Below are 22,244 nucleotides of genomic sequence, written 5' to 3' on the forward strand. Positions count from 1 at the left end.
CAAGTTGCTCTAGATCTAGGTCCTGGGGATTTTGCCACTTTGGAGATAGAAGATAAGAAAATGAATTTTGATTGTGTTACTACAAGAGCTCAGCAGTAGTTCACTTTCTTTCCGCTGAGATGTTGAAACTTGCCTACTCTGATAAGCAGACTTCTAAAAGGAGGTATTTTTTGACAGAGCTTCTAGAATTAACCCACCCACCCCCAAATTTATGCTGTTTTTTATTAGTTTTATTGTTAGCAACATGAAACTACGCAATGAGATTTATCAAAGAGGAAAGTTAATCAGCAGCTTTGTATACTAGGGTTTATCTAAACATCACAAGTTATGTCTTGGTTTTGTGTTGATTTGTTTTGATGTTTCTCATAGCGTATTATTTTTTTCAGCTGACTCTAAGGATGATGCTGATAAATGGTTGTGTGGCTTGAATATCTTGTATCAAGAGGTCATGAGTGCTCCCACACCTGCAATCACAGAGAGGTAGGTGGATATATTTTCACTTTGTGAGGCTGGACATTTCTTTGGAATTGAAAGTGGAAAAGCTGAAAGAAATTTCTAAGGTGCAGCAAGTGGTGCCTGCCAGGTACCTTAAGAACAACTACTGTCCAGTTAATGTACAATGCAGAAAGCTCATATGGAAATTCTCCATGTCTGCTTTGCCATATACATGTTCTGGAATTGTACTCTGCTGCATCCACTAATGTGGACTTGTAATTTACCTTGTTTTGTGTACCACACCCAACCCAAACCAAACTAAAACTCTGTTAATGAGATCAAAAGAACATCTGGTGTAAGTGTGCGTTGACTTCTTGGAAAATTAAAATATCTTATGCAATCACAGTACACTTGCTCTAGTAGATGTCCTTGTGTCCTGTGTGCCAGTAATTCCAAGGTGCGTTTTTGCGGTTTCTCCTTTTTATTGGACCAGTTACATTGTATGGCAATGTAACCAGCTGACTCAGAGAGCAAGGCTGAAAATTAATGTTTTTAAGGATTACTTTTTCGCAGCCAGTCATGTGATGGTGAAACCGTGCCCTCAATGCTTCTCAGGATGTTGCACCTGAAACTACTCATGCTCAGAATGCCAGTTTTGTTGACAAGCTTTTAATGCTGTCTCCATACCTAATTGCTTTTCATCACTGCTGACTTTTTTTTTTTTTTTTTTTGTGGTCACTGCTGTTAACTGTTGTGAGCATAATACCCTGTCCTCGCTTGCTAACTGACCAAATTGTTGCTTTGACATTGATGTTGTCTTTGCCTACTTGCTGTTCCAGGTGGGGGGAGAGTATTCTTACCTATTCTTATCTATTGTATGGTATTGCAGCGAGCTGCACTTTGTTATATAAACTATACTACACAGTACATAGTATACTATAGTATGGTTGGTTTGTTATACAAACTATACTACTAGGTTCTGGGCTATGTTTGTGCAGCAGGGTGATTCCCATAGAGACTGAGCATAAGCTTAATAATGACAAATTGTGTGTGTATATATTTATTATTAATGCTGCTAATAGTATTTTGCTGTGCACCTAAAACTGACATACACTCTTATGAGGATTTTCTTTAAAGTTCTCTAAACGCCTCTCCATCACCCCTAATTTTTAATTTTTATGCGTCTACTAGATCTTTGAGCCAGCAGCCTCAGCTGGCATAAATCATTGACTTGATGGAGTTACTCTAGTTTAGATTAGCTGAAGTTTTGGCTCGCTTTATCCACTTATATTTTTACAGCTTCTGGTTGCTCATTCTCTTTTGTCCTGCCCACCCTTCCCCTTCCTGTGGTGTTTATGTGGCTTTAAAATGCAGTATTAAGCAGCAGAAAAGTATATATTTGCAAATATGGTTACAAAGCTGGCTGAATCCTTAGATGCTGCACTGGAAATGTTTTAGCTTTACTCAAAGACATGTATCTTACGACTTTTAAATATTTATGTTGAATCTCATCTATGGATTTTGATATTTAATTTGGTGTGTTTTCTTTATGGGTCTTGAATTAAACCTTTTATTCTTTTTCCCCTCTTTCCACAAGCTGGCTGAGAAAGCAGATCTATTCTGTTGATCAAACTAGAAGAAACAGGTAAGAAGCTCTCTCTTTGTTCAGTTTGTTTTTAATGAACTTTTGTTGCAGATTCAAACATGGAATGAAAAGAAATAAATAATTCTTCGTCCAAGATCTGAAATACAAGACCCCTGAAAATCACATTTGCTCTTGCTTTAACAGCTTGAGTTTTGCCTTTTGCTAAACACAGTGTGTCCATAGCACACACTCATGCTCATGTACGTGCTACAATGAGGAAGTAAATGATGAAAAATAAATAGTTTTGCTTTTAGCCTAAAATTCCCCTGCCAGAATGCAGAAAGGGCGTTGTCTCCTTCCAGTCTTAATGTAGGGATTCAGCTCAGCTGTGCAGGTATGTTGGATTGCTTGCTTTACAGAGGTTTTTGCCCTTTCATAGCCAAGTTGGAGCTCATCAGCTTGGACTGTTGTGAGCTTTCCTGTGCAGCTGTGCCACCAGTTCTTCCTTCATTGCTGAAGTGTGTTGGCATTGGAGAGACTACACTCTAATGTAAACAGACCAGAACCAGCTTTTAAAAGCTTGTTTGGGCATTCGTAACAATGAAGCTGCGTAAGCAGAGTTCAGCATGGGCTGCTGAAGATCCAGGGCAGATGTTTAAGAGATTCGCCTTCCCTTGTTTCAGTCCTGATGGGGCCTGAACATGGGTGGTGTGTGTGGTATCTAGTTTGAAACTAGTCACAGCAGCAGTGTCGGATGTATTCAGAGATAGGGTTGTCCCAGCAATAACATGAATTCTTGCCTGCAGGAGTCAGAGCTATGAGGAGAACAGAACAGAATATTAAGAGGAAGAGGAGATAACAGAGATATTTGAGGATATTGGGGGAGAGGAGGAGAAGGCCACTGGTGTGACAGGATAGTATCATGTGTAAGAGTTACTTCAACAGTAGGAAACAGAAGATACTCTTGAGGATAGATATAGAAGGAAGCCAAACTAATGGTTTGGAATAAGGGCTATATCTTCTTTTAATTGTTTTTTTTGTGTGTGTGTGGTTTTTTTTTGTTGTTGTTTTTTTTTTTTTTTTTAAGCTATTGGCCTGGCTACATGGGCTTTTCTCTTTGCCACATATTTGAACAGACAAAAGCCAAAGAATGACCTTGGGCCGGGTCCTTCTCATGTGAAAGAAGTCGCATGGGTTGTAACTCCCAGTGTGCTGTGTAGCTTTGTATGTTTGAGGTTTCAGTAGTTCATTTCAGGTCCACGTGTGATGTGGGTTTATAGCTTTTCCACAGCAAAGGAGACTTTTTTTTTTCTCAAATGGACTCAGCTGCATACCTCTGAGTTGCCAGAAATCATGTGACACTGAGAAGAATGTTAACCCCTCCTCCCCCATGTTTATTACTTTACCATGATTTTGCTCTCTATCTGGAACATGAGTTTTATTTTAAGGTGTAATTCAGTGCAGAAAAGTACCTGCGTTTCCTCTCATTTAGGCCTTTTCCTAAAAGCAAAACAAAGCGTGTGTTTCATTGTGTGAATGAGACTGTGTTACTGCAGGAAATAACACCATTCTGCAGACAGCCTGTGTCATTGTGCAGCAGGCTTCAGGGTGAGCTGAGACGCCGTTTCAAAATGGTGTTTCCTAAGGTGGCCAGAGTGGGGAAGGGGAAAGTACCACCCTTTACTGGATATTGGCTTATACCTCCTGATGTATTTTGAAAAACTAGCTCTGCAATGGGGATATGTTGGTGGGGATCATGAAGCAAAAGCAAATGTTAGGGTAGAGAAACTGTGACTGACACTATATGTCAGTTAGTTTTATTTGCTGCTTTAGGGTTGTTTCATCGCTTCAAGGCAGTCTGTTTAGGATCAAGGGGACCTGAGCTGTGGAGAGGGCAGTTTTTCGTTCTCTTGATAGGTGATTCATGCTTTTAGAAAAATTCAGGAAAGGAGTTTCGACTGAGTTTCATTGTGTTTAGTGTTGCAGTTTTTAGGGAGGTTAATTGTAAAGGTTAGGCGTCCAGGCAAGTCCTGTTTCACAGGTTGAGTTTTTTCCAGTGGTAATGAAGTCCTAGCTCTTTGTTTTGGCTTGCGCTTGTCTGGCCAGAGGAAATTGCTTGTCTTGGTGTTTAGGGTACAAACGGAGTGCTCATTCTTGTTCCTAAAAGTCGTGTTTTTTTCCAGAGGTCTGGCGACAAGGCGGAAAGCCAGGAATTTCCTGAGTTCTAATCTGGCTTTGGCATGGACTTCGGCTAAGTTGTTCCTTGCTTTGCCTCCTTCCCTTTCTACACAATGGAGATGAGAACACTTCACAGGGTAGCTGCTTGTATGGACACTGTAGAATAGACACGTTACTTTCATCTATGTGCTGATTGGTGTTGTTGCTCTCAAGTTGACTCTGTTCTGACCCTGTGTTTGCAGAGAGTTATCTTAGGAATTACGCTGTAGGTTAAGACAAGAGTGCCTTAACCTGTGTTTTCTTGGTTACTGTTGATATTGCATTAATGTCTTGTGGGCATTGTCAGTAGGTTCCATGGATGTTGTGCCTGCGTTCTCTTGACTCTTCCCTGCTTCCTCTTGCTGCCATGGATTCCCCTCATCTCCCACTCTAGGACTTGTCCCTGTGCCCTTCGCATGTCCCTCTGTAATGCAGTGTCTTTCTTGTTGAGACCTCACATCAGTGCCTACCCAGAATACCCGGAGTCTGAGACTCTGTCCTAGAGCATGCGACCTAATTTCCTTTCTTTGCTATCCAAGAAGTTGTTGAATAGTAGGTGACTGAAATGGGGCTACAGGGGATGGCTGAATTGGTGTACCAGGTTGGTGCTGTGGAATGGATGAAGTCTCACTCCTTTTCCTCTACCATCTCTACATGCTACTAATCAGGCACTCGAGCCCCTTTTCTTATGCTGGCTACGATGCTGATCTGGGCATGAGGTGAGGTGCGTGACATCATGAAGCCAGTGGAAAGCTTGTTCTGTCTCTGGGCTACATAGTTTTCTGCACACTTAGCAAGTTGAATCAGGTTAGCAGAAGATTTGATGAGCATCACAGCTGGCCTATGGAAGCAGTGGGACCATAGCAACAGGAGGATGGAGTGGGCCACAAGGAGAGAAGTTGGGGTTGCTTCTTGTAACAGCAGTGAGCTGTTAGATTGGCTCACCTGTACCTATGGCACACTTAAAGCATTTGGACACGCACTCCTTTAGAAATCACCCCTCTCTCTGTTCATACAGGAATTATAATAGCATTTCCATTTTGATGACAAGTATAGTAAATATTGTGAGCTGCTGTGAGCTTGCAGTGAAGGATGCTATGGCAGTGGCACCTAGGACACTGGAATAAAGTCTGAGCTTGATGAGAAAACTGGAAGATGTGAAGGAAATTGAGGTTTTTGAAATAAGCTATTCACAGGTTTGTTTCTAATACAAAGTCTTCCTTCAACAAAAAGAAGTTTGATGTATACATTGTACATGATTTGATGTACAGCTAGAAAGTATGTGGCCAGGAAATGTTCAAGTGATTAATAAATTTAGCTTTGTATATAAGTATTGCTTAAGTATTAATAAATTCAGCTTTGTGTATAAGTATTGTTTAAATACTCGGTGTATGTAAGCACTGTGTTGCTAAAAATCTGAACTAAGTATGTCTTATTTGAAAGGTCTTGCTGTTATCTAGAAAACTTCTTTTTTTTGAAGTGTTGCTGGTGTATCACTGGGCATTCTGAAACTCTAAAAAGGGTTCAACAAGTCTGTGTAAATGGACCTGGAAGGCCTCTGGGGAGACTTGGTTGTTAGAGGAGGATGAGGTCATGTTCAGGTGTTGCAGAGGGGGAGAGTCTTGCTGCCATGAATCAATTTTACCATCCAAGTGAATAACAGCTAGAGAAAAGGGTCATAATGGTAATGAAAACTGGAGCTTTGTATTTTGTGTTTCTGTTCATACGTTTGATATATCTTTTGTATAAAGTTTTCCATGTCTATATTCCAATTTCAGTGGAACAATGGAAGAAAGGCTGCAGACCATGTGTAAACATCTACATTTGAGCTGATTATCTAGATCTGATTAATCGTTGATGGGGAGAAATGGATGTCTCTGCAGCATGGTTTTCTTCATCCTCATATAGATGCCCAAATTAACTGAAATGCTGATTTCTCCCCATTAACTAGAAAACATGTCTAGCTTGCTTATATGTAGGTGTTATGTTTATAGAAGTTTACAGTTAAGTGAGATGAGCCCTACCCAAAATGTTTTAATAGTCACATTTTTGTGTTGATAGAAAATATATTAGTAGCTGACTAGATACAACAGAACTGTGTAGTTTTTGCTATCTTTTTTTTTTTCCTTCTTTTTTTCCCCCAGTATCAGTCTTAGAGAGCTGAAAACTGTCCTGCCCCAAGTAAACTTCAAAGTGAGCAGCATGAAGTTCTTGAAGGATAAATTTGCGGTAATTACCTAATATCTGTTTGATATTATCTGATAGGTGTGCTTATTTCTGTTCATGATACTGTCTATATTTTTGCTTCTTACCTTGTGTTAAATAAATTGTATCAGTTAATTTCTGAGCTTGGCTTTGCCTATATCTAAGGCTATAAGAAAATATAGATAGAAATGTTCCTTCTTTTCATTGCATGGTTGGCCAAAGCCAACATTGGCTTTTGAGCTCTGGTGCTGATACTGTGCAAGTGCATACGAAACTGTTTTATGTTTAAGATAAAATTAATACATAAGAAAAAGGTTTTTTTTTTTTCAATATGATCAAGTAATAACCTCTTCACTCCAACTTGTGCTAATATTAATAACTTTGGAAGATTGTTTCCATTCCTACAGGAATTTTAAATATCCCCACCTTTTCCTGCTTTCCAACTCTCCACCCTTAAAACATACATTCTTTCTTCTATTGCTCCAGCTAACAATGACTAAATGAGGCACTACTTCATTCTCAGTAACATAGTGGAAATGGAACCAGGGTAGAAAATGGAAGGGCGAAGATGTGGGCTAGGATCACTATGTCACAAACCAAGAATCTGTTCACTTGTTTGTATTAAAAAAAAATAAATATAAAAAAATCCCAAATGGTTAAAGCAAATGAAGTTGGAGTAGAACAGAATATGTGAGAGGGTGGCAGCTGGAGTAACTTATTTGCTGTGCAAATGCTGCTCAGGGAGTTCTAAATTCACTGCGTGGTACTTTCTGTTGTAGGAAATAGGCGCTCACAAGGAAGAGCTTAGTTTTGAACAATTTCATTTGTTCTACAAGAAAATCATGTTTGAACAACAGAAATCGGTAAGCTTTTTCATTAGTAGTCTTCATACTGTTAAACTGCTTCATCAGAATAAGGAGTGAATGCTGATTATTTTTTTTTGTTTCTGATTGTTACTGATTTTCTTTTTTCCCCATTCTTGTAACAGAAAAAGGGTATAGTACTGTACTTGATGTGTAGATAACAGTCACCATCAGCAATTGGCTTAAGAAGATAAGTCATTCATGTTACTTCTTGTGTAGAGATATTCACGGATAAAATGGGGTTTCTAGGAAGAGCTTTTCTTGTGTGTTTGTTCACGATGTAGGATGTCTTTTCATTAGGCTTTGCTGATCTGTTTACTGATAGGAGCAAGGTTTCTCTATGCTTGTGTTAGTCTTTTATTGCTAAGAACGTTCTGTAAATCATGAGGATGTGTCCTGAGCATCAAGTAACAGCTGTTCTCCTTGTCTCTCATGCTTGGAGATGACTGGTGGTGAGCCCATTACAAGAGGGGCATCAGACAGTTCTTGGGAGGCATGAATGCAGGGGAATTACATTTTAACTAATTTATACGGGCAACTGCCTGACTACTGTTTCCATGTATGCACAGCGTAGATTCATGAAGCTGGCAAAAACTGCAGACATTTAGTGCCTGTGAAAGTTAGTAACCCTTTAAAACTGTGTGAAAACACAGAATTTGAGATTACTGGCATAAAAGTCTTCGTTGATGACGTGCTTATTGTTGATTCAATTTGCAGTTGCTGAAATAGAAGCTTTGATAGTGAAAGTCAGTGCAGTTTCTTTTGGCAATAGAGCTTTCTTGTGCTGTTTAAAAGCAATGCTGAAATCATTACGAAGTAATAAAGAATCTCCATTTACTGACAGTGCTTTAGTTTTGCCCATGAAAGTCTAGTTAATTATCTTGAGCAGAAAGTTGAAAAGTAAAACACAGAACAAAGAGGCTATCTGACTTCCTTAAACTCTTGTTATCGCCCCTTGTGGATCTTTTCAAAGAATCTCCTGTTTGCTTAACAACTGCTTTGGGTCAGTTGATAAGTTTCCTGTGATCTGTAACTATGCTGCTCCAAGCTGGAAGCAATTTAGGTGTTATATTCACATGAATAAATGTGATGGATGATACGTAATTCCAGTTTTTCTGGGATACCAAACAATAAAAGGTCTCCGGAAAGCCTGACTGATTGTGTGTATAAGGACCTTATCAATAGCAAGTTTTTTGAGAATTGTGTGTGTTCACATTTGAAAGGCCTGAAGTGCAGTTGCCAGCCTTGGCAGTATGTTTTCTATTATGCATTTAATTCAAAATGTGTCTTGCCAACTTGTATGCAACTTCTGTAGAGCAAAAATGCATATATTTCCCTTTCCCAAACCAATGGACATTATTAGATGGAATGAGATAGAAAATTGCATATTCTTTTATTATTTATCTTTTCCCCTTTTTGTGTGTGTGTTTTTGTGTTTTTTGTTTTGTTTTAAGATTCTTGATGAATTCAAAAAGGATTCCTCTGTGTTCATTCTTGGGTGAGACTCTTCATTTGTATTATTTTTCCACATTTCCATATGGTTGTAGTGCTGCGGGCTTGTTTTTGAATTACATCACTGTTTGTTTGGGTTTTTTAGTTCTGATGCTTTAGTAAGTGAAAAGAAATAACGCATCTTTTTGTATTCGGAAAGGTGAACTTATCATGGAAGTAAGTCCTGATTATAATTTGATAAATGTTTTTTACCTTCTGACTACCAAAATGGTATGGGTTTGAACAAGCAAATTTGCCTAGTAGTAAATTTGCAATTTTACTAAGAGCTGAACAAAACTACTGAAGGACAACTTGATGGAGAAATTTTAACTTCAGTCTGGAGGGTGGTCTGGTGCACAGGCTTTGCCTACACTTGAGCAGGATGATGATAATGACCGTTTCTGCATCTTTTGCTTGGTGGACTTGAAAATTTAAGAATGATGTGTACAGCATGAAAAGGCAGGGTCACAGGCATTGCTAACGTTTTGGCTGTGAATTAAACCAGTTTATCTTGGGTTTGAGTATTACACTAACAGATTAAGGAAGTTAACGTGAAAAGTTTGCTCTGAGTGTATTGCGTTTTTCTTTAGCCTTTGATCACGTCATATGAATTAAGCTTTGTGAGACTGCTTAAAACCATAAATTTATCAAGGATGGATAGGTTGTAAATACCTTATTGGTACCAGATGATGCGGCACTTAGGTCCTACAAAAGAGAAAGCAGTTGTGCTGCTTTTTCTTGGTGTGGCTGCATCTTGCCTCCTTTTTCAGGAGGTTTTGTTCTATTACAGTAGATCATCTGAATAATGCATGGAAGGAGTTATTTGTGGAAGTTCGGCTCTATGACAACTTAAAAGAACAGTGTCTCCGTATGCCTCAACTAAGCTTAGCAACACCCCTGTCAAGTGAATGCTGTTCATTTGCTACAAAGCAATGAGCAGAGATTTGGTACTTTTCCCAGAATCACTATAAAAAATGCATCAGGAATCCAGGAGGCTTTATTGAAAGGCTCAAAAATTAGTAATTATTGAAGTTATAAGAAGTTTCTTGGTGGTGGCAGCACATTTATACTGTAAATCCAAGGTACGAATCCATGTAATTTTCTGCAGTAACGTCTGATGACACTTTCTCTGTTAATGCTTTAGCTTCACTTTCCCTTTCTATTTTTTTAAAGAAATACTGACCGTCCAGATGCTTCAGCAGTTCATCTCCATGACTTTCAGAGGTTCTTGCTACACGAGCAGCAGGTGCGAAGGTTGCAGAAATTTTGAGTTCTTTTTCTTGAGGTTGTCTCACAGATTTCTATGCTCATTAAAAAGAAATGTGGTGTGTTGTAGAATATGGTTGATGTCAGCTGTGATAGTAGGCCTTGGAAAGATTTATTATTTGTTGCCATTGAAGATCACAAGAACTATTATTTTTCATCTATATAAAGACTCTGAAGGTGCACCAGAGGACGAGAGAGTGGACGAAGTAAATAAGTTTTTAATGGGTCTCCATTTAGTCATTTGGATAAACAGACAAGGTTAGAAATAAACACTGTATGTATGTATGTCAAAAATAGTAGCCTGGCCTAGTTACAGGTGTTACATTTAGGTACATCTGGGGTAAAACCTTCACCAAGGCCCTGTTTTAGCAGCTCTTACATAAAAAGCTGAGCTGACTGCCTGCATTTGAGTGAAAGGTAATTTTCTATTGAATGGAGCCAGTTCAGCGTCCCATACCAGCAGGCAGATAAGGATGGAGGTGGGGAACTGTGTCTTCATGGTCTTCTATAATGTTATTTAGCACAGACACCACAGGGAAAAATTGTGTGATACTTCCTAGGCGCTGCTAAGCTCCAGGTTTGCAAATTGATTGAAAAGGGAGACCTACACTTCCTATTTCAGCTTGCTACTTTCTCTTTCTCTGTATTTCACTGTGTTAAAAGCACATTCAGATTGCACTTAGAAATGAGAGAGATTATAGTTAAGGTATGTCCTTCAAGGAGGCCAGCCTTTTGCTGTGTGTGTGTATGCATATGTGTACATAAAATAGTATGTATCTTGTGGGCCTCTGATCTATATAAAGGTACTTAAATGGAGATCATCTTTTTCACCCTTAGACATCATAGGGGAAACCCTTAAGATATCTGGGTACAATAAAATATATCAGCAGTAAACTAGCCAGTTGAGAGAGAAGTAAATCACATCTATAGGTCTCTCTGTTCCTTATTTGATTTTATATAGCATTACACCACGTCTAAAGCGGTTTTTTTTTTTCTACTGTATTATTATTATCTGAAGGAATCTTGGGCGCAAGATCTCAGTAAAGTCCGAGAAGGAATGACAAAGTTTATTGATGACACTATGAGAGAAACTGCTGAACCCTTCCTCTTTGTTGATGAGGTAAGATAACGATACTTACTAATAGTTCCTTGTGGACTTCTTTTCTTTCACTGCCAGTTCCTAGTTTGTTAATTGGACGGCAGATCCCCTAGGCTTTTCGTGCTACATTGCTGGGTTTCTTTTCTGGTATGGTAAAAAAATTTAAATCACTCTCTGTTTTTGTATTGCAGTTCCTCACTTACCTTTTTGCAAAAGAAAACAGTATTTGGGATGAAAAATATGATTCGATAGATGTGCAGGACATGAATAATCCTTTGTCCCACTACTGGATTTCTTCCTCTCATAACACGTAAGTTACCAAAACGCCATTGTCTATCTCTGTTCAAACGGAACTAGCACGTGTTAGGAGAATGTGCCAGAATGTACTGCATGGATGTGTGAAACCTTCCTAAAGTTTGATGCACATGTGGCAAATACAGTTTGTGGGACTTCGTTTTCCCCTTCTCTTAAAATCGCAGAGGTTTTGACATAACCGAGCTTAGCTGCCAGAAAACCCAAACCCTGAATCCTGTTACAAAAATAAAAATAAATCTTGAGTTGAAACTGTTCCAGCCTCCCTGCTTTCAGAAGTCAAAGTTATTGAAGGAGCTTCTGTTTTTTCCAAGCATCAAGAGCCTCGTTGAGCTACTGTCAGCATTAATTGTACCTGAACATAGAATGCCATAAGGACCCTACTTGTCCCGTGGGAAAATCCGATAGTGTTAGTGTGTTCTGAAGGGCAGTGGATTTGTTGCCTTGGGAAGCAAGCCAATGATATGCACTATTGATAGATAGTCTGACGGTTTACAGTGTCACAAAGCGGAAAAGATTTGGTCCTGAGTAGGAGAGGACTATGGAGGCCTTAAATTAGCACATCTGATGATTGGGACTTGGCTATTCATGGCTTTTTGCCTGAATGACAAGAATTAGAGCAGATAGAGGTGCTTGAGACAGAGGAGGAGTGCAGTGTGCTATCAATACTCTTCTTTATTATTTTGAGTTTATTTTACAGCCAGAACTTTGATGGCCTGGGGACTGTATTTTTGTTGTTACTGTTTTTGGAATTTTATGCTTAGTAACTTAGCTGCTGATTTCTGTAGTTTGTGTCTAAGGTATCCAGCCCTTTTCTTTGACGATCTGTGGTATGCCAGCTGTTCAGCCCCATACAAACTGATGTGGTGATGAGTTTGAACTGTCTTCAAATTAAGACGATTAGCTCATCTAGGTTTGTAATGAAAAGAAAGACGGTGTAAAGTGAGGGAGGAGAGATGAGCAGTTGAAATATTTCAGGGAATGAAATAAAGTGCATGTGGATATAGCTTATGGGTATATTTTGAAGTATAGAGTGTGGTATCACTCTAAATACCCTCCACATCCCTCCAACAAGATTATGCCGTAGCATGATGAGGTTTAGATATGTTTCAAAGCTCACGATTTGCTCTCCAGAAGCATGTCAGTTATAGTTGTTGGATGTTTAGATTGAGCCTTTAATCTCCTATAATTTGGTCCATTCAAAAATCTGATAATATCATGTTCAGCAGAGTCCAGTTCTCCCATCACAAGTAAAAAAAAAAAAAAAATCAACATACATTCTCCATGGCAGGAGAAAAAATGTCGCCCAGTGAGCGAATGGGAAATCGTTGAAATTGACTGCCTGTCTTTCACAATTTCCTCTTAATCCTTAGATATCTGACTGGAGACCAGCTTCGAAGTGAATCCTCCACAGAAGCTTACATCAGGTGCCTGAGAATGGGATGTCGATGCATTGAGTGTGAGTAAAGCGTTCGTGGAGTGGTTTGTAACATGCTTTCCATATAAGTAGAGTTTCCCCTGTTTACCAAGAAAGAAAAAAGAACTGAAATCAAGAACTAGTTTGTCTTCTGAAGTTGAAGTTAGTCATATAAAAAACACTGATTCCCTAAATTGTTTTTCTTATGCCTCACTGTTGCCCCATTGACTTGGTCTGGTTCTTGTTCCCCTGGAATTTTAAGAAGGTCTTTCTAAATCTCATCTCACTGTAAACCTTGGATCTACTGTATGAAAGCACAGAATTTAAACTGGAATTACTTGGATAGCATACATAGTAGATAGATAGTTTATTTGCCTTCATTGTAGTACGCAAAGCCTAAGGTACAGAGATTTTTGTAAATTGGTGCCATTTAACTTGCTTGGAAAGCAGTTGATGTCTTTATGCATTTGTTCTCCACTAACTGTGTATGCGTCTTCATCCCTGTGCTTGCATACCTTATGAAAAGTTTGACTTTAACTTCATGTTTTTACCTAGTTACTTCATAAAATTACATGTTACTCCCTGTTCAATTTGGCTAATGCAACATGCACTCAAATAAGTGTTTCAGGGTTAAAATCAACAAAATAGATAAGCTATCAACTTACCACTTGAGGGAGTGTATTTATCTCTGGAAAATTATTGTAAATTAGTAGACTGACAGTATAGCTGCCTGAATTCCTTATTTCCAGATTCCCACATGATAATGCTTTGGGAAAATTTTAGATTGTATTTTATTTGTATTGTTTTTACTTAAGTGAACTTAATTTCCTCTGTGAGAGGGATAAATCTAATAAGATATTTTATTAGAACATTAAAGTCTATGATTCAATATGTGGAACACTGAAGATTTGGATGTAACTGCTTGGTCTCTTCCTTTTTCCACTGCTTGTCTTTCCTAGTGGATTGTTGGGATGGTCCTGATGGGAAACCCATCATTTACCATGGATGGACACGGACAACAAAGATCAAATTTGATGACGTAGTACAGGCAATCAAAGATCATGCCTTTGTTGCATCTGAGTAAGCTTTGATTTATTTTCCTTAAGCCTGTTTTCATATGTTTAGACATTCCTGAACTTCTTTTCTCTGTAACCTAGACATAATAATGACATTCTAGTAGCCTGAATGACATTCTAGGAATCTTAATTATTGATGAATGTGGGTCTTTAATAGATTCAGTTTTGAGGAAAAGTCCCATTACATAACAACTTGCTGGTAAAGAAGATAATGAGTACCCTAAAGTGGTTCCCATCTCCTGGCTTGGGTCTTTTTTTATTAGATTGAAGTGTGAAACTTCAAATGCTGAATAGTACGTCTTAACTTTAAAAAACAAACAATAAAATACTACAAGTGAAAAGGATCATATCTAGGTTTGTTGGGGAGGTTCATGTTGTAGGGGAGGCTTTAGCTGAGAAGATGTACAATTCATAGCATGCCTCTTGAACGGATAACGTGTTTAAATCTGCATCTCTGCTCTACCCTTCTATAACTTGTGCTGAGATGTCCTTACCATGAAAAATATCACCCCAAAATTGGGAAAGAGATAGGGCTGTCAGTGTCCTATTTTTCCACTTTACCAGCTGGAAATAGAGAAGTGTTATTTTCTCATGTGGGACAGTGTCTGCGCAGGTGTATTGTGTTGATGACAACCATAATACATGACGCATTATGTTTTCATACCATCAGTACCATGAATGCTGTGTGATGCTTTCCCTACTTGCATTAAGGGATAGGCTACCCAGAAGGAATATTGAAATATTGCCTGGATATGCAGGGACAAAATTAGGAAAGCCAAAGCTCATCTGGAGATGAAATTGCTGAGGGATGTGAAAGATGGCAAGAAAGACTTCTATGGATACAAAAAAAGGAAGATTAGGAAAAATATGAGCCTACTGGTGAATTGCAGTGGAGACTTAGTGACTGGGGAAGGCTGAAGTACTCAATGCTTTCTCTGCCTCTGTGTTCAATATTGGGGCCGAAGCACATGATATCCAAGGGATAAATAAACTAAGTTTGTTTAGCTTTGAGAAGAGATTAATGAGGGAGTCCGGTTGCTGACTTCCACTACCTAGTGGATGATTATAGAGAAGATTGAGCCAGACTTCTCAGAGTATGTGTGGAGGAAAATAGACACAATTTTCAGGAGAGGAGAAACAAATTTTCACATAATGGTGCTTTAGCACTGAAGCCGTGCCCAAACGTCTTGGAAAGATTCTTTCTCCTTGCAAATATTCAAATCATGGCTGGACAAAGCTCTGAGTAACCTGGTCTAACCTAGGAATTGGGCCTTCCCAAAGAAGGAGATTGGACTAGATGACTGCCAGAAGTCCCTTCTGACCATAATGTTTCCATGATTGCATGTCTGTTGTTATCTATTAATAATGTGTCCATCTCTATTCCCTTTTGTCTTCTTGTTTGCTTTAAATATTGTCTTTGATCTTTGGGGTGAGGCAGGGTGCTGTTTTCCTTGCTTTGCCAGTTGTAGCAAAAAAATTGTCTTCATTCACCTTTTTCTCCACTAAAGGTACCCTGTCATTCTGTCAATTGAAGAACACTGTAGTGTGGAGCAGCAGCGACACATGGCCAAAGTTTTCAAGGAGGTATTTGGAGATCAGCTTTTAACGAAGCCTGTTGAAGCCAGTGCAGATCAGCTACCATCACCAACTCAGCTGAAAGAAAAAATCATCATCAAGGTAGGCTTGCTTTGTGTGCTGGTAGGTAAAATAGGAAAACAAGAGCAGGAGCCAGAAATACTACTTCTGGCCTCACAGCTTAGCTGTTAATTTCTGTTGAGAGACCGGAAACCCCACGCTTGAAGTGTGTACTAGTAACATTTTGCAGTATGGTGCGGAGTTCTGTAAAACTGCATATTAAAGTGCTTGCTATTGGTTTTCTTTGCAATAAGTGTTGCTAGTTCAAGTGCCAGATCGAATATCAGCTCTTTTCTAAAGGTCTTCCAGCTCCTGAAATGTCACTGCTAAATTTCAGCAAGGGTTCACTGCTGCAAATGCTCGTCATGGGCTTCTTACGCAATGTGGCCTGCTTAAAAATAACAGAAGTATGTTCTTGAATAGAAAGTTAGATTAGTGGTGTTATCTTTTTTTTTTTTTCCCCAAAGAATGCCTGTCATTCAAGTGAAACGCAAAGCATTTGCTGGCTGCGTGCCTAAGTTGTCAGAACTGCTTGCAAACTGCAAAAGTTGATGGGTGTTTACTAACTCATGTGATTTACATATGCAATTTAGTGAGCCACTTGTGAAACATGGAGGGGCTCTTACTAGAAGGCAGTCACTGTTAGAGTGTCTTACCTTCTGGGGAATACAGATGCTTTACTCGGTACAGCTGTGCAACAACATGAGGCAGGTAACCAAAAGAAGACTTCTCGGATTGAAACTGCAGTGGAACTTTTTCAAAAGGCAATACGAGGGCTGCTCATGATCTGTTTAGTAAAAATTACTTTTGTCCATGCTTCAGTTTTGCAGCTCTTGTAACGGTACTTACTGCATCCGATGTATTAAACTTATGAACAGAAGAAATAAGGATAAAGAGATATAAGCGTACAGCTCTTGAATGTAAGACTGGAAATAACAGCACCCTACTATAAAGTGCAAAAGTTCTGTGCTTAAGTTTTTGTGTTTCTTTTACCTACAGACTTGTTACCTTGCAGAGCATAAAGGGGAGTTGTGTAGGCACACGAATAATAACATGACAGATCTGATTTAAAGGAAATTACAAACTACTGTGAGTCTGCAGAAGAGAACATCCATATCACTCTGTTCTGTCTAAAAGAGTGTTAAAGAGTCTTTAAATACATCAGCACCTGCCAGTGAGCTAGTTGTGTTATTTGGCTTCTGTTTGAAAAATGTTGTCAGTAAACAATCAGAGGCAATTCCTACTTAGGGGCCTGTAGGATTTTTCAGATAAGCCTGTCAAATTGAAATCTACCTACAGTAGGCTATGCAGAACTGAATGTAGTGGAGAACTACTAGATAAGAGATGATGAATCCCATCATTAATTGCAGTTAAGTATTTGATGTTACCTGTAGCCCCTTGAAGCCACTGTTTTTTTGTGAGCACTCTCAAGAAAGTAGAACTTATCCCCTCTTTTCGTAAAGGATTTATCTTCTGTCCATTTTTCTTGTAGAAGAGTGAATTCCCTATTCGTTTTAATTCCTTATCGTTTTGGTTTGGTTTGGTTTTTGTTCCTTATGACCTGCTCTCTGCAGTGGGATTCTTGTTTTATCCTTATTTCTTAGTATGTGTCACTTCATGTTTTCTGTCTTTAAAGAATGGTGAGCTCTCATCAAGCTCGTTGTTTCTTCATTGCTTGAATGATACCTCTGCTAAATTTTTAACCTTTATTATCAGATTTCAATTTTAAAGAAAGAAATTCCAGCCCTGTTGCCTAAAGCCTTGTGGAACAGCTGTTGTTATGGTAATGACAGAAGGCGGCTGTGCAATGGAGGGAAATACTTGCAGTAATACCAAGTATGCTGAAATATTATGACCAATTTTATATATGATTCTATGTGAGTGTATGAATGTGGATTTTTGTTTTGTTTTTAAGCACAAAAAACTGGGGCCAAAGGGAGACATTGATGTGAACTTGGAAGACAAGAAAGAAGAAAAAAAGCAACAAGGAGAACTTTACATGTGGGACACAATAGAACAGGTATCATTTATGTGACATTTGCTACTGTTACTAGGTTGTGTAATACTGGAAATCTACATGAACTTTCTCAATATTTGTGTAAGTAGTGTTGTCAGCTGAATGAGTGTGAATGGGGGGAAGAATGTATTTTGTTTATTGTTGTACCTTGTTTTGAAATTGTGGTTAGTGAGTTTCCCTCTGTCTTGTTAATGGTTTTAATATCTCTCAACTTTTAGAAATGGACTCGACACTACTGTGCTATTGCTGATGAAAAGCTTTCATTCAGCGATGATATAGAACAGAATGCTGATGAAGATTCATCAAAGGTGATGGCGATGTTTTGTTGTTTAAGCGTGTTCTTTTTATTCTCTCGGACTATTTCAGTGTCTTCAGCTGCGTAATTTTTATGCCAGTGTTGAAATTATACAGTATCTGTGTCAGATAACAAGTCTATCTGGAGACAAAAAATTTTAAAAAGGGTCTTTGCCAAGGTACTCCAGTTAACCGTATTTTTAATAAAATAACTTTTTCCCTTGGCTAATTGAGGACTTGCAAAGAGGAATATAAAGACAATGAAATACAGCTTTGGTACTTAAATGCTAATGCGGATGTGTGCACTGACAATCAAAGTTTTTGTAGGCCTTTGGCTGAGTATTGTTGCTGTTCTCAAACTATAGAGTATGATGAACTAAGGTTTGTTGTGTTAGTAATGCAGCTCACCTCTTAGATAGCGCATGCTGTTCGTTTCACAATTGCAAAGTGCTTGCCACAGGTGAGCACGTATTACTTGGCTGTTGTACATGCTAAAGCAGAAACATGATGCTCAGTAAGGGTTGCAATAGCAGTGATGTTCAGCATGATTTCTTTTTCTGACTTTTCAGGTTTCCATGCATGCTTTTTCATTGATAACATGTATGTGCATGGTTCAGAGATCTCTGCACATCCAGAACATTTTGTCCATTCACCTAGATGTTAATGTCAGTAAAATAATCAATGTGTAGGGAAGAACACAGGTGAATCCTGGAAAAATCAGGTTAGAAACTCTGTGAATTAGCAGTAGAATATTTTGCCTTGAAAATATAAATTGGTGTTTGGATTGCTGTGTTCTTTCACTTTCTGTTGATTACATATTTGAATAAGGCTGAAGTTGATCACTGCTCCAAAGAAATGCTTTGACTGGAGAGGAGAGTCAAGGGTGACTGTAAAGGTGATTGGCTTATTTGTGGAAGGAGAGTTCAGGGACAGGAAGAGCTGAAATCCTGAAATAGGAGATTCTTCTATCAATAACAAGTTCTATATTTCAAAACTGTAAAATTAGAAATGCATTAAAAAGATTCTTATTTTCTGCTCTAGGAGGTGAAGCGTAGTGAACTGCACTTAAAAGAGAAATGGTTCCATGGGAAAATGAAAGAGGGGAGAACCACTGCTGAGAAACTGCTCCAGGAATATTGTGCTGAAATGGGTGGCAAGGATGGGACGTTCCTAGTTAGGGAAAGTGGGGCTTTCCCTAATGATTGCACCTTGTCATTCTGGTATGGTGACTGTCATAAAAATTTCATCTGGGTTTTGTTTGTTTGTTTTATGGCATTGCACAAAAATGTGTATATTTTTAAAGCCTGCAGTTATATCTGAGAGGAAATAGGAATAAGGAGTTGCTGTAATTACTAGAATGCTATTGATGGGATTGTGAAATACTGCTTTCTAAATTAAACTTCAGTGTAGTATAGTGCATTTTGGGAGAGCAGACTTTATTTGAAGTGTTACAGTTGTCAAGACAGGACTGACTGGTTTGATCTCCCCGCCTTTCCTAGTGCTGTGGCAGGATAGAGATTCGTTATTTCCTCAATGAATGGGTCAAAATTTGCTCTTTTAGTTTTGGTTTCCACACTGAAAAGGTGGTCTCATGAATTTACCTTTATTAGCAGAGATGGATCTTTCCAATGAAAGGATCCTCTATAGGGAAAAGAATAATTTTGAGGGTTTTGTTTGTTTTTCCGTAGTTCGAGGTTTTCTTTCTTCTGGTTGGGACTTCATAAGGAATAGTGTATCATGGATTTCTGAACCGGAGAACTGTCAGAGCAAATTTTTCAGGGAGTAAGTGTATGCCAGATTTTAAACCATTGTGGATGAAAATTACTATTACTTATCAGGATTTTTTTCTGCTTCTCTTTGATTGTTTTACGAGATGATGCAGATTTCTTGCCTCTTCACAAGCTCACCAAGTAGCTGACCAGGAACAGGTGAGGAAATGTTTCAAAAGGAGAAAACCTGTTATAAACCCTTCCTTTTCCTCTTCATTTCTTCAGGAGATCAGGTAGAGTCCAGCACTGCCGGATCCGTTCTTCAAGTGACGGGGACACTGTGAAATACTACCTGACAGACAACCTCACTTTTGATAGCATTTATGATCTCATTCAACACTACAAGGAGGCCCACTTGCGATGTGCTGAATTTGAGCTGCGTCTGACTGATGCTGTGCCTAATCCCAGCCCTCATGAGACTAAAGAGTACGTACAGGAGAAGGCAAGCAGTGGGGTTGTTATGTCAGTGTTCCTTGCATTGTTTTAGGTGGTCTTGGATTTTTGCATAGAAAACTTCCTGGATTTAGGAGCATGCCTGAGTGTTGCTTGTCCACGGATGTCATGGGAATAGGCTTCCTTGAAAGATGCTGAGTAAGATCAGTGACTTTGTGAGAACCTGGTACAGCAGAGAGCAGTCACTGGGAAAGCAATTTACTAGCAGCAGCTAGGAAAATCAGTGAGAACTGTAATGCTGTGGAAGTGAGCCAATTCTTTCTTTCTCTGCTCAGTGTTTTACAACACCCAGTGGATTGGATTAGATATTTAGTAGTTGGCTGTGGTCTGGCAACTAAGTGGTCATGGTCTGTGCCATCTGGAAACTCTATTACTGGGGCAGTGAGCCCAAGCAGTTATGTTTTCCTAATCCCGCCCTCTACCTCACCCCTGTCAGACTTGGTTAGGCTGATTTCACCCCATGCCGATAGGAAGTAGTATAGCTTGGTGTTTATTTCCAGCTGGTATTTGCCTGATGTGGATCCTGGGCAGAGCTTGCTCTTATTTCCTGGCAGAACACTGCAGTCACTGCCCTTTGCTCTGTTTTATTTGCAGTGAGAAAAAGTAAATCTCCTTTGCATGTGAAATATTGATCTGTGACAAAAACTTCTTTTTTTGCTCCCCTTGGGATCTGGGAGTCACCACCAAGTAGAAAACTTTGGAAGCCAGCGGGAGGGGAAGGTAGAGTTTAAGGGTTAGGCTTTCCTGCCTTTCTGTGTAGGCGGGGATGTACTGCCAGTATAAGTGGCCACAGCTTCACTAAAGGCACATTAGATCCAGGCTAGGTCCATCCCTACAGTGAAAGATAAAATCAATCTCTGAATAAAAGAATTCAAATGCCTGGTGTTTTTCTTTTGTCTGTGTTTTGTTTTTTTCCTTAAATCTGCTACGTCAAAACTGAATATGCTACTGAAAACTGAATGGCAGGTTCCAGTGCCTTTGTTTACGGAAGAAATGCAGATTTATGTTTTATCATGTCAGACAGACAAGGTGTTCTGATACATTCTTGATGCTTTCATCCAAAATAAGCTGCTGTCATAGGTGGCGAGATGGTGAAAATCTAATGCATAACTTTTCTTGTAATGTTTGAAACTCTATTGTTAATAGCACTGCCTGTTACTCTTACAGAATGGCATTTGACAAGCTTTGTAATCCTCTGTCCATTTTGATTTTTGACTGTTGTAGTTGGTACTATAGCAACTTGAGTCGGGGAGAGGCAGAAGACATGCTGATGCGAATTCCTCGAGATGGAGCCTTTCTGATTAGAAAGAGAGATGAGCCCGATTCGTTTGCCATGACTTTCAGGTAAGAAAATACGGGTATGACTATATTACTTAGCAGCCCAATGATGTTTTGGTTTTTCTTATTTAAAAAGTCCTGTGGTCTTTTTAGAGTCATAAAATTCTTGCTTTTAAACTTTGACACGCCTTACTACAGGGTGTTATTTTGAAGTTTTCTTCGGTGCTGGTTCAGCAGTGATTCTGTGTCCTCATCCCCTGGAAATCCTGCCCTGTCATATAACTGACAAAAATGAAATGTCAAAATGAAATTGTCAGCATTTCTTGCCAGGGAAAATATTTTTGAAGCCGTAGTTCTTGCAACAACATTAATAAAATGTATAGAATTGTGGTGTTCTCCATTGTGCCTTCAAATGAAGTTGTGTTTCTTTGAAAATGCCTATTTCTGCAACAGATAAAATTGCTTTGGAAAAACAAACACTTGTTTTCCTAATGTTTACATGGCTTACAGTATATTGAAGATGTCCAGAATTCCCCAGTCCCCTATGTGCTTTGGTTACAAGCTTTCTGCTGTTACCAAGGTGGATATTGAAGTAACTTGAGCTGCAGCATCTCAATAAAACCATTTCACAGCAGGGAAAACAAGAAGTACCAAATGGCAGCAGCTTCGAAAGGATGCAGGGATCTTCTGTGGGTGGGATGCTCATCAGTGGATGGTTTTACTGTTATCAGTGCAAGCACAAACCTTGTGTTCAAGCATGAGAGGTTTTTTTTCTTTAAAAATTGGTTCCTGTAGTTACCAAAATGAGTATAGGGAAGAGACAGCTACTCGT

General features: G+C 38.9%; 1 protein-coding gene across 1 annotated transcript in view; it reads left to right on the forward strand.

Moving 5' to 3' along the window:
- PLCG2 (phospholipase C gamma 2) overlaps nucleotides 1-22,244 on the forward strand; it is a 64,681-nt gene that overhangs the window by 21,591 nt on the left and 20,846 nt on the right. Inside the window, exons 4-19 of the mRNA XM_054199078.1 lie at nucleotides 387-480; nucleotides 2,033-2,080; nucleotides 6,382-6,466; nucleotides 7,222-7,305; nucleotides 8,760-8,803; nucleotides 9,970-10,042; nucleotides 11,081-11,182; nucleotides 11,353-11,471; nucleotides 12,847-12,932; nucleotides 13,850-13,970; nucleotides 15,475-15,643; nucleotides 17,517-17,621; nucleotides 17,837-17,926; nucleotides 18,954-19,132; nucleotides 19,907-20,107; nucleotides 21,359-21,478. Of these exons, the coding sequence (XP_054055053.1) occupies nucleotides 387-480; nucleotides 2,033-2,080; nucleotides 6,382-6,466; nucleotides 7,222-7,305; nucleotides 8,760-8,803; nucleotides 9,970-10,042; nucleotides 11,081-11,182; nucleotides 11,353-11,471; nucleotides 12,847-12,932; nucleotides 13,850-13,970; nucleotides 15,475-15,643; nucleotides 17,517-17,621; nucleotides 17,837-17,926; nucleotides 18,954-19,132; nucleotides 19,907-20,107; nucleotides 21,359-21,478 (1,720 nt within the window). The remainder of the gene's footprint in view (nucleotides 1-386; nucleotides 481-2,032; nucleotides 2,081-6,381; nucleotides 6,467-7,221; nucleotides 7,306-8,759; nucleotides 8,804-9,969; nucleotides 10,043-11,080; nucleotides 11,183-11,352; nucleotides 11,472-12,846; nucleotides 12,933-13,849; nucleotides 13,971-15,474; nucleotides 15,644-17,516; nucleotides 17,622-17,836; nucleotides 17,927-18,953; nucleotides 19,133-19,906; nucleotides 20,108-21,358; nucleotides 21,479-22,244) is intronic.

The sequence above is a fragment of the Rissa tridactyla genome, chromosome 4 (assembly GCF_028500815.1).
Source record: "Rissa tridactyla isolate bRisTri1 chromosome 4, bRisTri1.patW.cur.20221130, whole genome shotgun sequence".
Classification (NCBI taxonomy): domain Eukaryota; kingdom Metazoa; phylum Chordata; class Aves; order Charadriiformes; family Laridae; genus Rissa; species Rissa tridactyla.